Source organism: Rhipicephalus sanguineus, chromosome 11 (genome assembly GCF_013339695.2).
Source record: "Rhipicephalus sanguineus isolate Rsan-2018 chromosome 11, BIME_Rsan_1.4, whole genome shotgun sequence".
NCBI classification, from domain to species: Eukaryota; Metazoa; Arthropoda; class Arachnida; order Ixodida; family Ixodidae; genus Rhipicephalus; species Rhipicephalus sanguineus.
The window spans coordinates 66,872,246-66,888,588 of record NC_051186.1 but is presented as its reverse complement, the minus strand read 5'-3'; the positions used below and the strand labels follow the sequence as shown (position 1 = coordinate 66,888,588).

Here is a 16,343-nt window from a genome sequence, read left to right as displayed (position 1 = left end):
AAAGACTGACCCTGAGCCGCTGTTTGTTTCCGAAAACGTGCCTCATTGGCGTTTCGCTGAAGCCCTTCAATAGGCGTTGACCTTGGCTGAGTTTGAAGGTCAAATTCACGAAACGAAACGTCTCCTGGGTTTGCACTGGGGGGCATAGAGCTATCACTGTAAAAATGTATTTTCCTGCCACGCAACATCGCCTTGTATAAACACCCTTTCAGACGTTGGAAAGCTGTAAAGTGCGTAAACACATTAGGAAAAATCAATATTACCGGTTTTTCTCGACGTTCGCAGGGCCTTGGAAGCGACTAGCCGAGCTACTTGTTTGTATTCAGCTGTTGATGATCTTGGGCAATCACTGAACATTTTCAATATATCTCCGAGTGTAAATTATCTATCACCTTCTCCGCGATAGAATAAATATCAATATATGCAGACTATATATTTCTCTAGACATCAGCCTGTGACTCGTTCACAACGGAAGTCTGGCGTATGTGAAAGAATCGATATACTTGCTATCATCACCGCCAACTTGGAGGAACGACTCACGGTTACGTCGCGCGCTCCTCGTGCTGAAGAAGAAGAATCACGCAGCCTCGTTCGGCACGCAAAAAAAAAGACCCTCGTGGGTATGAGCCAGACTCCTTTAGGCGACAAGCAAACAACAAAAAGACCGAGGACAGTCTTGAAGCCGTATTACAACGCCCCGCCTCAGAATGGGCATGAAGAAGCGACCGAGGTCTTCGTCGACCGCGCAAGGCGCTCCCGCTAGCGCCCGCAATGGCACCGCGGGTACCGCGGGCGCCATATCGAGGGGCAGCCGCGGCTCATCGCTTCCCTGTACACCGCCGGACAGACCAGACTCCAGACCCGGCGGCCCCGCGCAACCCGAGGCGATGGGCGACTTGAACGCGGACCCACGAGAAGGCAGCCCTCTCTGTTCACCACGCGGACGCGGAAAACCCAAGAACGAGTCGCTGAAGACCACCGCTCCTAAGACCGCTGGCCAGGCGGAAGCCGACCCCACCGGCACCGCCAGTGCGATGGAACAAGCTCCGCTAATTCCCGTCGTCGACAACGGAGCGGGCGTCGGGAACGTCCACCAAGCTGGGCACCGTCAGGTTTCCGACTTCGGTCGGTCACGTCGCCGGCAGCAGCGTGACGCCACTCGACCACGTGCTCGTCTTCGGCCACGGCAAATTCCAGTGGGTGATACTGCTCTGCACGCAACTGGCCGTGTTCTGTACCGTGGTCCACGCCGTGACCTTGCCGAGCCTGGCGCGACCCGTGGACCACTGGTGCAGCCCTCCGCCGGCGTACGCCAGCCTGCCGCCCGACTTATGGAAGAACACCAGCATCCCCGTCGAGAAGGACGGTTCGTACAGCCGCTGCTTCCGCTACGAGCCACCTTTCTCGGCGCACGATCGAGACGCCAACTTGTCTTTGGCGGTGGTTCCCTGCGACTCCGGCTGGGACTACGCCGTAAGCATCCGTCCCCCTTATAGTTCCGTTTCCGTCAAGTTGTTACGGAAATATATGGCAACTACCTATACGGAAAACGTATGGAATCTATATGGATTCCGTAAGGAAACATAAGGAAATATTCGAATGCCCTACAGAACTTCCCAGTAAGGAGGAAGGCCGCGGTTTCGCGTTATTCATAAGCGTGTCCAGGGTTGGAAGATATTGCAGAGTCTTGACAACTGATTATACCCGACGTACATCGCAGTTTCCACGGAGACCACAGCGTTTAGCTTAAACTAAATCGTGGATTTTCACTGCGTTGTTCTTGGACGCCGTCTTCACGGCCGGCAGCAGCGGCGAGATTTGAGTTGTACGCATAAAAGACAACTCCGTCAGACAATGTAACTCTAGCGAACCTACGGTAGGCGATCTGTGCGCCAGTACTATCGGTTCCAGGGCTATTGTCACTCTCGTAGAACGTGCAGAACCGTGAACGGTGTGCTTCTTACTTCGCAGGCTTCGCTCCACAGCTCAATCGTAGCCGAGTGGGACCTGGTGTGCAATCGAAGTTGGATGATGATAGCCATGACGGCGAGCTACATGGGAGGCACGGTGGTCGTCATGCCCTTCACTGGCATAGCAGCCGACCGCATCGGCCGGGCTCCGGTGCTGGTCGGCGCGCTGTTCGTCCTCGTAACGGCCGGCACCCTTCTCGTCTTCTCCACCACGCTGTTCATGTTCACCACCCTGCGCGTCTTCATCGCCGCGTCGTCCGGAACCCTGCTCGTCGTGTCCCTGGTGCTGCTCTTCGAGGTGACCGACTCCTCCCGCCGCGTCCTGTACAGCTCCGTCGCCATCGCCGGCGGAGTCTCGGCCGCCAACGTGTACACGGAGCTGATGTACAACCTGGTCGACGAATGGGCGCTCGTCCAAATAATCAACATGCTCCCCGGCGTCCTTCTCGTCGGCGCAGTCTACTTCGTGCAGGAGTCGCCCAACTGGCTCCTGGCCGTGCACCTGATTGGGCGCCTCTGCAAGGTGGTCGAGGCCGCCGCGCGGACCAACGGCGCAGACCTCGAGCGAGTGGCCAAGCGGCTGGAAAAGCTCCATGAGGAAGACCGCAGGTCCAGGAAGGACGGCTGCGACACCGAGGGCGCCAACCGGACGTCGCCCCTCGAGGTGGTGACCAATCCGTCGCTCCGTTCCGAAACGCTGGTCGGGTTCGGCTGCTGGTTTCTGGCGATGATCCTGTTCGATTATCTCCGGGGCAGCCGAGAGGACCGACCCGTCTACTACACGCAGATCGCGCTCGAATGTCCCACCGTGACGGCCAACGTTTTCCTACTGCAGCGCAAGGGACGACGCATCACCACCGCCGTCAGCATGATTGCCCTCGGATTTCTCGTCGCGGCGCTCGGTGCCTTCTCCCTCTTTTTTCCGGGTAAGGGCTCCATCACACCTCGTAGCATTAAAAGTGACTCTCGCTGCACTTCATCTGTCTTACGGAAACAATTCTATGTTCGTTATATTCTACAATCCCATGTCTGCCATATATGTCATGGCATATATGGCAGAAATACGTGGCAGCCGCTTCTTGGTGGACATATATTTCAGTCATGCCATTATCCCTGCCATGTCCTGCCATATATGTCATGACATATATGGTAGGATGCCATCGTGATGCCATGGCGGTCGTTCTTGCTGCACATCACAGTACCATAGGGTTTTTTATGACGAACATAAACGACAGGTCAGGGAACAAATATTGTGGCATGCATGTCACGTGTGTCATGACATATGACAAGATATCATCGTGTTGCCATGGCAGCCGTTCTTGTGGCGCGCGTGTATATGTAGACACATTAATGGCAGGCCATTACAAAGAATGGCATGACATGCATGTCATCTGTGCCATCGCATGAATAGCACAAGTGTCAATGCAGAGGTTGCGAAGCTGACGTCGTCGTAATTCATTACCGAGCCCGTATAACTGAGTTAGCATGCCTGAATGATAGATACGTTGATTGTATAATAGATCACAGGAACGATATGGCATGGTTGTCATCTACCATATGACATGAATGGCATAAATGACAGGATAAATGTCCAGTGGAAGATATACGCTGGAAGTGATTAAAAATCACTGAGCGAAGGATGTTGCTGGAGTAAAGGAAGGAAGAAACAAGCGGAAAGACAGGGAGGTTAGCCAGTTCGTAGACCGGCTGGCTACCCTGCTGGTCTACGTTTCGCCTACAGGAGTACACTTTGACATGGCAGCGTGACTGGTGTGACAGTCTGATCGTTGTAGCTTTTCATATGTGCGTGCTATCAGAAAAGAATTTCAATGTGTAAAAACCATTTAAGATGCCACATCAAGAGGAACTACGATATCGTAAACAGTTCGCCTCTATGGGACCGTCGTTACGGTACTCAGATGCTGACCCGAAGGTCGCCGTTTCGACACCGGCCGCGGCGGTCGAATTTCGATGGAGAAGAAATGCTAGAGGCCAGTGTACTGTGCGATACCAGTGCTTGTTAAAGAACACCTAACAGTCAAAATTTCCGGAGCCTTCCACTGCGTACCTTACAATCACATCGCTGTTTCGGCACGTAAAACCCCAGATATTATACGATGTGGTAAACATTCCAGATCCTTCGGATGCTGATGAACTGGCGCGCCACCTGGAGACCGCGGTACGCGTGGTTGCACTGCTGGCCGTCGACACGGTCACCGTCAGCCTGTCCGTCATCACGATCGAGATGTACCCGACCGTCCTGAGGGGCAGCGGTCTGTCCTTCGCGTACGTTTGCGGTCGGCTGGGCGCCGTCACCATGACCTTCGCGAGTTCGAGCTCCCGGCGAGGTCGCGCCGTCGAACTCGCCGTCGTCTCCCTGCTCCTGGTGGTGTTCGGCGCTCTGGTGCTGGTCGCGATGCCCGAGACAACCAAGATCCACGCCACCAACATGCCTCGCAACGTGGAGTGGCGAAACAAGGAGGAGGACAAGTGGAAGCTCAACGAACCGCTCAGGGTCGCTCGAGACAGGCGGGCATCCAGCGTGGCCAACCTGCGGCGCAAGGGCAGCGGAGCGCAATTGAAGTCTGCGAGACAGTAACGCACTTTCAAAGCCACTTTCAAGTCTGTCTAACGCACTTTCAAGTCTGTCCACAAACTTCGTGCGACTCCTCCTAAAGCACAGTGCAGCTAGGGCGCTTCACAACTAACCAGCCCGTGCCTTTGTGGTTATGAATATTCTTTCGATGACTGATGTCATGTTTATGCGAGAAACACGGACAACGCATGGATGCTGAAGTAGCAAACAGACATCGGCCATGGCTCGGAATATTGACGGATACGAATCGCAGTTGCCGTTGATTGTCCATGAACTGATCGTACCCGAAACACTATGGCTACGACTTAATATTCGTTTGCGTGCAACGAACACGTGACGATGTGGACGAATTCTACTTTTATTTTTACTATCTATATGATATGGCAGTTGCGACAGATAATTATATGTGGCGACAAGCTTGTTCACGCCTAGTGTTAATTTTCGCGATATTGAATGTTCGGATGTTCGCTGGAGTTTCCCAATGTGTTTTGTTCGCATGGTGCCATGGATCCATGGACATGCTAAGCCTGCACAACATTCACTGGTGGTGGTGGCTTCGCCACAGTTTCTGTAGCTGGCATGCGTAGATAAACGCGGTGGACTAAAAAAAAAAAAAAAAAAGTCCTGAAAGAAAGCGAATCTGAAGTTTCAACTACTAAACTGGGCTTGGCGTGCTAGCGAGACTAATACAGTATCTGCTGTAATGAATGCTGTAGTGAAAGTAAATGTTATCCATAATCGAAAACCTAGAACGACTGAGGTACAAAGGGTCAATTTGTCGGCACCTGCAAATGCATATAGGCTCGAAAACGCCACTCTGAAAGAGGACATTGACAACTCAATAGTTTCGCGCGATGAAGGATGGACATCGACAAAGAATGCCCAGGGCAGGGACGCGATCACAATGGATTTGAACACCAACAATTGATGACCTGTCGTTGTTGCGTCTTCGCTATTACACGGCTCAAGTAGAGACCACGGTAAAACACGTGGTATGTATTTAAGTTCGCACGACATGTCAGAAGAACTCTGTTCTCACGCGCAGTTGACGCAGGGTTCTTGAGGTAACCTTGAGACACAAGTGTAAACACCGTCAGGCACTGACGAGTAAATGAGCTCGAAGAGTGGTTTAGGTGTCTTCTAAGTTGTAGGGCCAAAAAAAAAAAAAGTTAGAAAACTCCTTTGGGATCGTTCGGCGATGTGACCACGATAACGATCACTCAACACCTTGACAATTCGCTAGTTGAATTTTTGTACAACGTTTCCGCGTCTACAAAATAAATAAATAAATAAATAAAAACCTTTAAACCAGAAACGCACCTCGTGCGTGAGAAAGTTATGCACATGATAGTGAGGTCGTGCGAATAAGCAGTTCTTAACAGATGCATGGTGTTGTACGTTCGGTTTTATACTTTTTCAGCTTAACTGCATGATGCTAATCTGGGCTAACTTTGGCCATAAGGTGCGAATATAATCAAGGTCTCAGAATACTAATCACACAATTAGTTGACCACATAACCAACATTTATGCACGACTTGTAGCTAAATTTCAGGCTATAATATACAAGATCCGTCAGAAAAGAAAATTGATTTTAGAAATAACTCCCCAATAACTTTGGATGATGCGATGGCGCAACAAGTAAATAACGTCCTGCTTTTTCATTGCAACAGCAATTATATGGTCATCCCAGCTAAATTTTTGCCGTGGGCGTCGCCGTCGCCGTGATGTTCGGTATAAAGTCCAAATCGATAAAGTCGCCTCGCCAGTCGTATGTTCTAGTTAAAGCGTGCGAGGGCTGCCGACGGTCGCGACTTAAGCAGAGATGAGACGCGTCGGCCGCCTACGTCGCGCGGAAAGGGCACGAAGGAGCGCCAGAGGGTGGGCTACGTGCCTCCAGCAGGAACTGCGTACTTTGACCGGCCGGGCGTAGTCGCCCTTCGTCCTGCGCGCTGTATGTTGAAAGAAGAGCACACAGCCCATATGTTTGTACGTGTTGTGCTCTCATCGGAAAAATATGCATTGAAGCCATGAACAGCACGAAGGTCGCTTCGCTCACTGCAGCGGCCTCCCTTTTTTATGCCACCGTTTTCTTTTTTTTTCAGTTACACCAGGTCGCATGCTTCTAGCCTTACTTCGCATAACATTTCAAGTTATTGCTACAACATTCATTGCTTCGTCCTAGCGGCGAAACTGTGACTTTTTCCACTTCTTATTCAATGACATTTCTGGATAAGAGAAGGACGTTCCACTTACGTGGCAATACATTTCACTCAAATGCGGTGTCGGCACTATTGTCCGCGGGTGAAAAATCTCGACGGATGCAAAGAATTAAAATCGGTATTTGAGCCGGAACCGAACCCAGGCATTCTACGTGGCAGTCCTGTATTCTACCACACAGCCTTGCCAGTGCTTGGAACTACTTCAAAAGATGACTCCACATAGTTGTCATGTCATGCGTGTAGTCACGTTAACAGATTTAATATTGCGTGATAGAAGTGTAGGAACGCACCAGGTGTCACACCACGCAAATTGCATAACGAATGAGTGGTTGAAAATTGCCAACCCATTACAAAGGGCTCAGTTATACTTCATCATCAACAGCATCAACAAAGTGTGCAGCTACGTAGGTGCGCGTGCTGCCTTACAGACGTGTAATGGACATTTCGCAACTGCACTTGCAGTAGGCACCCTAGGAGGACGGCCAATGTCACGCGCAGACGTTGCTTCCCACACGGTACGGTTGACGTGTCCACTGACAAGCGAAGCATGGCAAGCGGATGAGAAGGCAACACGAAAGGGGCCCAAGAGCGCTATTGTGTCACACTCTTAACGGCAATGCTTCAAGCAGCCTCCTCCAACACTTCGGCAAAGTGCACATCCAGTATGTTGCAAATCCGTTCTGCGGGGTCCTGTAAAGTGGTGGAAGGGATAAGAAAGGGAAATTGACAATCACCCGATTGTAGCAAGTCCTTGTGGCTTCGTGAGCTACAATCGGGTGGTTGTCAATTTCTCATTCTTACATCCAGTATGTAAGTACTACTGTGAGTGTGTCTCTGAAATACGAATTCAAGAAAACATGATGTATGTCAATTTTTATTTCCTATACAGTTTGTTTTTGCTTTTTTTTCCTATGACAGTGATGTTATATACAGCTATATACCAGAAGGTCCCACTCGGGATGCCGTGGACATAATTTACACGGGTACGCAGCATAAGCAGCTGATCCACCGAAATATGAGCGAAGCTGGCCATGAAGGAAGCGCGGGTAATTATGTACCAGCTTCCGGCCATCAAGCCTCGCCTCAGGACAAGTTTCGAATGACGCTGGACGGAGGAGTCTGCAGCACCTTGCGGGAAAGCCGCATCTTGCCACTTACGGGGTCGCGGCCGAAGTACTTGACGGTGATCTCCTGGCCCTCTTCGAGACCCAAGGCACTTGGATGGCTAACCTGGAGTGGTGTTTAAAGCAAAGATGTGAAATATACAAGGGCCACACAATACGCCTCTGAAACGGTGGCTCAGCATTCTTCCAAGACCTAGGAGTGATGTAGCAAGTGTGCGCATGTGCAAGGTGCATACACATAAACAATGAAGTAGGATACGGCACACAGCAGGTAAGCAACTTCTCGTTGACAGTTTGACAGTGGCAAATGTGGAAGCCTTCAAGGAGAAGGAATCTTTTCACAACAGCCCTTCTCAGAAGTAGAATCCAAGCGCACACACGCTTGCTCCATCTCCTGCCACTGTTGGAAGCAATGAAAAAATAAAGCTGCTGTACGTTCTCACTATTTCTCAGGGCTTCTGCAACGTCACAGACAGCTCCGAATGATTGCTAGTGAGTTTTCTAGGCATCGTCGCTCATAATATAGTAGTTGCAATTACACAGCGCATGCAAGCTTGTGAAAATGAGGAACAGGATATGCTGCATCCCGTGATAGCTAATAGCCCCTTCGCAATCAAAATACAGGACAAATGTAGGTACACATAGACACACATGGCCTACATTTGTCCAGTCTTTTATGTGTGCTACAAGGAAACCTACTGAAGACGTGTTAGCAGCGAGCCCACATCGCATCCAATCTTAACACTTTTGTCCACGTGACATCAGTGCACTGCGACAAAAGTGACTTGGAAAGCACTCCGCCATGAGAGAACAAGGTCAGAAACTTTTAAAACCGCTGTCCTGTGTTATTTTTCTTGTTTTTTGGTGTGGCGTTATGGCCGTTTTTCCGGAGATTTACTGGCATACCCATACAATCGGAATAATTGTTTAAAATGCGAGTCTTCCAGGCTAAATGGGAGAGTTTTCAGGCATGACAATTAAGTAAGACATAACACGCGGCAGGTAAGAGTCTTTTCGTTGACAGCTTGACAGTAGCAGATCTGTTTCGCAGAAGCCTGCTAGGAGGGAGGAACGCTGACGATAACCTTCCCGTCTTTATATGTTAGCTTCCAGATTAGTTGGCATGACAAGCGGCTGCTTTGGAAAAATGCCGGTGCCAGCTTCTAATTCCAGACGAGGACGAATGTGATCCTCCCTACCGGCGGTTGCACAATATGCAAACTTCCACAGCCTGCTGTGACAGGCACGTGCAGGTTGGCTGCTACAGTCTATGAAGCATAGTAAGCAACGCCGTTGTGCCATGAGGTCCACTATTCGTGTTAAACGAGCCAACACGATCGAGAATCTGAAAGCAGCGGGGAGGGGCATTGTCATTACATTAAAGGGGCCTTGCAAAAATTTTTTAGCATAGTCAGAAAACGCTGCCAATCGTAGTCGAGGCTCCTGATAACACGTTAGCTAAACGTTATAGCGTAGCACGTGGCCAGGAATTTACAATCAATTATCAAGGTCGGCCAGAATTCTCTCGTTCTTCTCTTGATAAATGATACAATAAACCCAAATGACCACGCCAAAAACACAAAGTCCATGGCCATTGGCTGATATGAGCATCGTGAACTGCATAGCTACTGCAGCCACAGCGGGATGCCGTGACGTGTCTGCACACTTGCTCGTGATCACACTGCAAATAAGCCGCGCATTCGAAGAAAAAAAAAGAACAGAAAGTACATGACGCACACTGATGAACTAACGTAGCTTACTGCCCCTTTGTCATCCCCCCTGCGTAGCTTTCAGCGCGCTCGCTGGTATGAAAGGAGAGAGAAAGAGCTTGAAGCATAAGACAAATCCTTGCAACTCGGCTCATACTTGATGGATTCTAAAATGTCTTGCGGCAGTCGATTGATGAGGCAATAAACTCTTTCGATGAAGCCATTCGATGACTACTTGGAAGAGCGTTGCAGGGCCCTTTTAACAGTAGCTTAGCCAGCCCTCCTCTTTCGTTTCTTTAGTTTTTCCTATGGAACCCCATTCTAACAATGAAGTTTTCGTGATACTTGAATATAAGCGGGTTTCAGCTGTATTCATTACCTGTAGTCTCCTACGAGTCTGCAACGAGGTACGAACGAGCACCGACACATGATAACCAAGGCAAACTCACCTTCCTCTGGTCGAGTTGAGAGTTGTGAAGAAGCGTCGGTGTCATCGTTGGATACAGTGTCACCATCACACCCGACTCCCTGCAAGCAAGGATGAGCACCTTTCAGCCACTTGCTGAGCTTTGCAGCTTTGGAAGATCACGCTGCCGACTCAGTACAAATGTTCACTCATAACTTGTACATGTTGTGCTCTCACCTCTAAATTTGTGTTGAAGTGATACACAACACTAAGCTTGTATCGCTTGCTGCAGCGGCTGCATCTACTTATGCCAGCATTTTGTTGAGTTACACAAATGGAATGCTAAAGGAGTTAGCTGCTGCCACCCTTACTTCATACTACATTTTAATGTAGTGCTATTGCATTCATTGCTTTGACCTTGCAGTGAAACTGGGGCATGAAATACTGCAAGCATGAGACAAAATAATGAGTACAAAAGTTTCACTTAACACTTCGAAAAAAAAAAAGCCATGCAGAATCAACCTTGGGAGTTGCCTAAGTGATGAGGTGTTGGGTTTTGTTGTAGGCAGCGGCCGTCCCTGGAGTGCCATTTTCCGGCAACATCCCCACAGTGTCCTCCATCTTCTTTTGAGCACTTGTTAGTGTCTTGAATGCTGTCCCGTGGCACACGCATACCGCGACCACCAAAACACGTGTCTGGCATCAAAACTTCGCAAAGTTTGAATTTTCCCAATGTGTACAGTCCTCCCTGTTGGTTTACACCTTGTCCTGCAGAGGACTTTTATTCCACTTCCGTGAAATTCAACAAAGCCTTCATAGAGAGTGCTATCTTGCTACATTTGTTTTGCCCTGCGGCTACAATGCATTCATGCGGGTCAGATATGTTCATATTTTGCAAGTGTGGGTGCATAGCATAGTGGTTAAGACATTTGCCTTCGTAGTGTAGAGGCCTGGTTATAAACCCAAGCTCAAGAGTCAAAATTTTTATTCATTTATTTACTATTTGTAGTGGTGATTGTCTTATACGACAGAGAGACAGACAGACGGATGGACGAACAGTTTTCTCGTTCAGCAGCTTAGAAATGCTTCCACACCCAAAAAATAACAATTTGCCAGCAATCAGTCTGTTATGAATGCCACGAAAGCTCACCTGATCTCGACTATCTTGGCTGTGTACACTGCACCAAACTCTAGTGTCGGCTCACGCTGTTGAAGAAGGAAAGAAAAGGTACAGTTAGTGTTACTGACTGAAAAACAAGCAGCAATATTGTAGAGAAAGAGCACGAAGTGCATTTTGGTCATTTATGATTTATTTTTGGAACATCATTATTACAAGTTTTTCGTCATTAACAAGTCCCACACCAAATGAATGCTTTCAAACCAAGCATAGCAGCTACAAATAGCATTCAGAAATGACACGTACAACAAAGGGTGAAAACTACGAGTGATTTTATAATGGCTGCGTTAATCTGACGAATGCAACAATATTCTCAGAATATCCAAAGCGAACAGAAAAATGCCATACACAAGTATCCTGAAATAAAGAAAGCGTGGTGCGCACATTCCTCACAATTCTACTAAACTAGTGTCATTACTGCTGTGATATCGAGTCATAACTAGTCTCATATACTGGTGTCATATGGGGTCACTCCTTACCTCTTCCTTGAGGAACTGTTCAACCATCTCCTTAGCTTCATTCATGGCGTCCTGGTTCGGCGCAAACATCTCGAAGCATGTGTCATCGATCGCCGACAGCTGAACACCTTCAGCAAAGAGAGGCCAAGCAAAGATCTTTATAAAGTCTTTGACACATTTTAATGAGCAACACAGTATCAAAGATGAGTCAAAAGATGAACAGTGTCATAGACCCAGAAGTAGCACAGAGATAAGAATCAACTCAGTTATGTCAGAAAGTTTTATACTTGGAAAAAAAAAAAGCTTCATTGACGTATGCCAGGGTGAGCACATCATAAATCAAGGGCTAACAAAGTTGTATATAAAGCAGTGCTCTTAGGAGGCAGAAGTCTTGACACTGTCACTAGAAAACTTCTGAAAGGACCAGTGATTATGCTTCGCCGTATAACGCAGTTGTATTGCAGTGAAGTGAACTTTTGGAAACCATTCGTTATGCAACACATCTTGGCCTTTGCATCATGCGAAATGAGTTATGCCAACACAGAAATTATCTGAATCTAAATCTCATCACCAGACCACCTGATAATCGCCTCGGCCAGCTAGTGAGGTCAGGTTGGCAAATATGAGGCAGCTGTACGGCATAAGGCAATTTTCGGTGTCTTTTTTTTTTCTGTTTCGTTGATGTTACGAAAGTTTCTTGAGAAAACTACCACTTTGTGAATATGTACGGGAAGACTGGCCAAAATTCAGGGCTCTCTTCGATAACAAGGAAGTTGACATGCATGTATCTTTCAAAACAAAAGTAAAACAACCAGTACATATAGTTAGACCTCAACTTAACTAGGTAGATGGGACCCGAAAACCATTCATTAAAATGCATAACTTCAGTATAGAATATACCACATGCCCATGCAAATAACATCATCACACAAACCTTAACCCTATATAAACACATTTCTCCTTCCAGAATTTTAACGGAACTAGGTAAGACATCTGGTTCATTTTGTTGATTTTAGGCTTTCAATGCATCATGATCTATGAATAAGAATGAAGAGAATTGTAAGCACATTTTTAGATAAAAAGAAGGCCGTGAAATTGCATTTCGTTCAGACAAACAAACTTTGAACGCACGTGAAGCAAACACATCATCAGGTGCAGGTTAATACAGCAGCAAGTTATACACACAGAAGTACAGCTGTAACTGAACAGTTATTTTTATAGCTACGAGAGTAAAAAAAAAAACGCTGTCTCACCTGTTTCAGCAGTGAGCTTTTTCACGTTGTGCCCTCCGAGACCAACGAAGCGTGCCCGCTGGTGAACTGGAACTTCCAACCTCTCTGAGGGAGAGGGAAAAAAAATGTATTTTGTTTCTTCGGTTGGTCAATAAAATGTGGTTAAGTAACAGCTTCGTCAAATAATCGTAAAACAAGGCAGAAGCTTTTACCCCTTAATTTTTGCTTCATTTGAATAGATGCACATAAGAATGCTACAAAACAGCACCTGTATAAAGGCACACATCCCTATTCAAAGAATACGCAAACTCCTCAACCCTCTATATCTCATATACAAAATAATTTTATCTGAGGAAAAATCACACACACCACTCTGATCACCTTGTTCAAGCTTCACGGTGGAAAAGTCGCCATTTGAGGCGAACCTCAGAAGTATTACAGCTAGCTACCATTAATGCTACTAAAATACAGCCTTTTTAATTGCAGCCATGTTAAGAGTACAAAAGGACGTACATCTGCTCTGAATGCTTTTATGATAAGTTTAATCATTAAAACCATCAAATAACTTTCATCTGCTTGACGATTCTGTTGACCCTTGAATCAATGGAAGTCAGAGTCTTGAGAACTGCGACTTCGCGGCATTGTTGCATAATCTAACATCAACCCCAAATGCATGATTGACCTTATGAAGAAGTGACAAGTGGGTTTTGCTGCAATGCATTTTTACGCCTTCCAGAAGGCAATCGTTGACTATTTGAGCAAGAAGAAAACACTGATGGATACTGAAAGCTCTTTCTGTCGCAAATAAATTTGCTTTTTTTTATTGTGTACGTTTTGATAACGCGAATATTGGACGACACGAATATTTCAGGCGATGCGAAATTCGCATCACCCCCATTTTAGTGTAATGTGTGGCGATGCCCTCGCCACTGTTTCCATACATTCTGTTGCGGCAAATTTAAAAGGAAGAAGAAGAATAAGAACACAACGCGGACCCAGTAATTACAATTTCAACAATCTGCTGGCCACGACACCTATATTGACAATCGAGCATTGCAAGAAAACTGGCTCAACATGTTTTCTACATTCAAAAGCTCCATAATAAACTTGCAAACTCATTCCGCAACTCTTCGAAAGAGTAGCGCATAAAAAACAGAGGCAAAAGAGACGTAAACAGGACAAGTGTTTGTCCCGTCTATCTACGTCTCTTTCCTTTGCCTCCGTTTTTCAAGCGCTACTCATTCGAAGTCACGCATCTTTACCAATTATACAACTTGCCACACTTGCCACAATTCTTCGTTGCCAGTACAGTCGAACCCGGGTATATCGAACTCGCCAAAAAACGTTTATTAGTTCGATATATGGCATAATTCGATATAGGCCCGCTATAGAATTTGATGACACAAACGCACATACCTATAAGAAAAGTACTCCCTACTCTGGAACAAAATAGTCCTGGATTTTCTTCTGTTTCAACGACTTCGCTGCCTGCGACAGCACGCACGCCTCCACGTTGTCCAACGAGTCGGAGCAGCCTTCCATATTCATGCAATAGCGCCGGACCAACGCAAGTGCACTAATCACTTCGGAGGATGTAGGCAATGGGCCATCGTCAATTTCCTTATTGCTGTCGCTTTGGCTCGTGGTCGGCACGACGTCTGCAACGTAGTCCTCATCTTGTAGCTGGCCCATGATGGCGACATCATCGTCCGCACTGACGAACTCGTCGAATGTCGATCCGTACGTGGCGGCGACATCAGACTTCTCACCGCGCTCGACTCGATTTATGATTTCGAGTTTCGCGGCGAACGGCAAAGTCTGCCTCTTTGCAGAAGCCATGACGACAGCGCGCCAAGAAAGTTCACAGAGCGCTAACAGGCAACACCACCAGCACGGACCACGCTGAATGAGGACTCGAGGAAAAGAGGCAGCAGCAGGCACGCAAGCAAAGAAAAAATGGCGCTCACTTGTACCGCCTCCGCGCCTCGGAGAAAGCACGACGGCCTCTGATTGGCTGTAAGCGCTGCAAGCAGGCCAGGATCATTTTTTGCAGGGGGGTGTTCGCCTGTGCACAGCCGGGTCTAAACCACTTTTTCTAGGGTGGCGCCGGCAGTTTTCCCTGCCACCGCGAGGGAAAGCAAACTTGCTGGGGCACTTTTGAGGCACATAGAGTTTGATATATCGGTTGTCGTTGCTATTTTCGTTCGATGTAACAGTAACTTTTGCTATATATTCTCAATGTAAATATACCGTGTTTAGAAATTGTTCGATATACGGGATAATTTGATATAAACGGGTTCGATATAGTCGGGCTCGACTGTACGGAGTATGAGTCAGCAAATTGCGCAAACTGGACTGAACGTTAGGGCCAATTTTAGTTCACCCGGCAAGCAAAGAAAACGCCGAGGGGTGCGAAAACATTCGATATGTTAATGCACGAAAGAACTTACCAGAGACGGGCCAGTTGTCTTTTTTCTGCGTCCTCGGCTTGCTGATCACGTCATTCATGATCTTGAGGATCTCCGACTTTCCCTCTGAAGATTTAAGAAAGGATTACGCCTGCGTTTAAATCCCATTTTCTTATCATGCGTGCCGTCACAACTCAGGCAGGGCAGGTTGTGCATTTCGAAAGTTAAGCCTCATCCAAAGGATTGCTCTTCGGAATGTCAAGTTATGAGTTAGGAAGCTATTTTTCTAGGTTCACCATAGCAATAATGTTGGTCTCACCACATTTCTTGAATTGTGCAGAAGCCATAGCAGGGTTGCCAATGGTGGCTACTCTTTGCCAAATTGGCGAATTTGAGAGGCCCGTGGCGACCTAAAATTATGAATGGCGACATGGCGAATTTTTGGCGATTTTCGGCTTAGGTCTCCACCGAGTTTTGAATCCTAAGCTCAGTGTCTTCCCAACGAATGAGCGGCAACATTCTCAGTACTTTTCTTGGTTTTAGACCCACGAGTAGAATGTGCACATTACGCGTCATTCGGTATGTCCGTCCTGTAACTCGTGTGTACCTCCTCAATTCATCTAGAGAGATAATAAAACGTTTATTTGATGTTCTGTGAAAATAAGATCAGTGAGTGGGATCCTTAGTTCGGGATGCCATCTAGATGCAGGAGGTACTGGAACGTCCCCCAGCGACATTCTAGCAAAATGTAAGTCAGCGGACTGCCTTGCAAACCGCGAGGGGTGTGACAGGTTCGTTTAATTAAGCCAGTTGGATCAGCTGTGCAATACTATTCTTGAATAAGACACGGAGGTGAGCGTTTGATTTTCAGACAAATGAACATATATTTGCACACACAAGAAAATAAAAGGGAAACACTAGAATGAACAAAAGGTAAACTAACAAGCGTCAGCCTGACCACGAATACATAGAGTTCTCCTAAAACAAGGGAATCTTATCATAAGCTTAACAGTCGTGCAAGTCCACACGCTACTGTCGTCAAG

The 16,343-nt window shown here is 47.3% G+C and overlaps 2 protein-coding genes across 2 annotated transcripts in view; one reads left to right on the top strand and one right to left on the bottom strand.

Annotated features, from left to right (window-relative positions):
• The first annotated feature begins 707 nt into the window (after positions 1-707).
• On the top strand, positions 708-4,569 carry LOC119375095 (solute carrier family 22 member 7). The gene is made up of 4 exons (XM_037645290.1): positions 708-1,025; positions 1,075-1,473; positions 1,972-2,896; positions 4,106-4,569. Exons 1-4 carry the CDS (start codon positions 708-710, stop codon positions 4,567-4,569), a joined length of 2,106 nt encoding a protein of 701 aa, XP_037501218.1.
• Positions 4,570-7,651: 3,082 nt separating this feature from the next.
• The window catches only part of LOC119374444 (polyribonucleotide nucleotidyltransferase 1, mitochondrial), a 47,573-nt gene continuing 38,881 nt past the window's right edge, over positions 7,652-16,343 (bottom strand). The window contains exons 18-23 of the mRNA XM_037644541.2: positions 15,343-15,426; positions 12,914-12,997; positions 11,682-11,788; positions 11,176-11,231; positions 10,069-10,147; positions 7,652-8,016 (exon numbers count right to left, since the gene is read on the bottom strand). Coding sequence (XP_037500469.1) covers positions 7,870-8,016; positions 10,069-10,147; positions 11,176-11,231; positions 11,682-11,788; positions 12,914-12,997; positions 15,343-15,426 — 557 coding nt within the window. The 3' untranslated portion in view covers positions 7,652-7,869. The remainder of the gene's footprint in view (positions 8,017-10,068; positions 10,148-11,175; positions 11,232-11,681; positions 11,789-12,913; positions 12,998-15,342; positions 15,427-16,343) is intronic.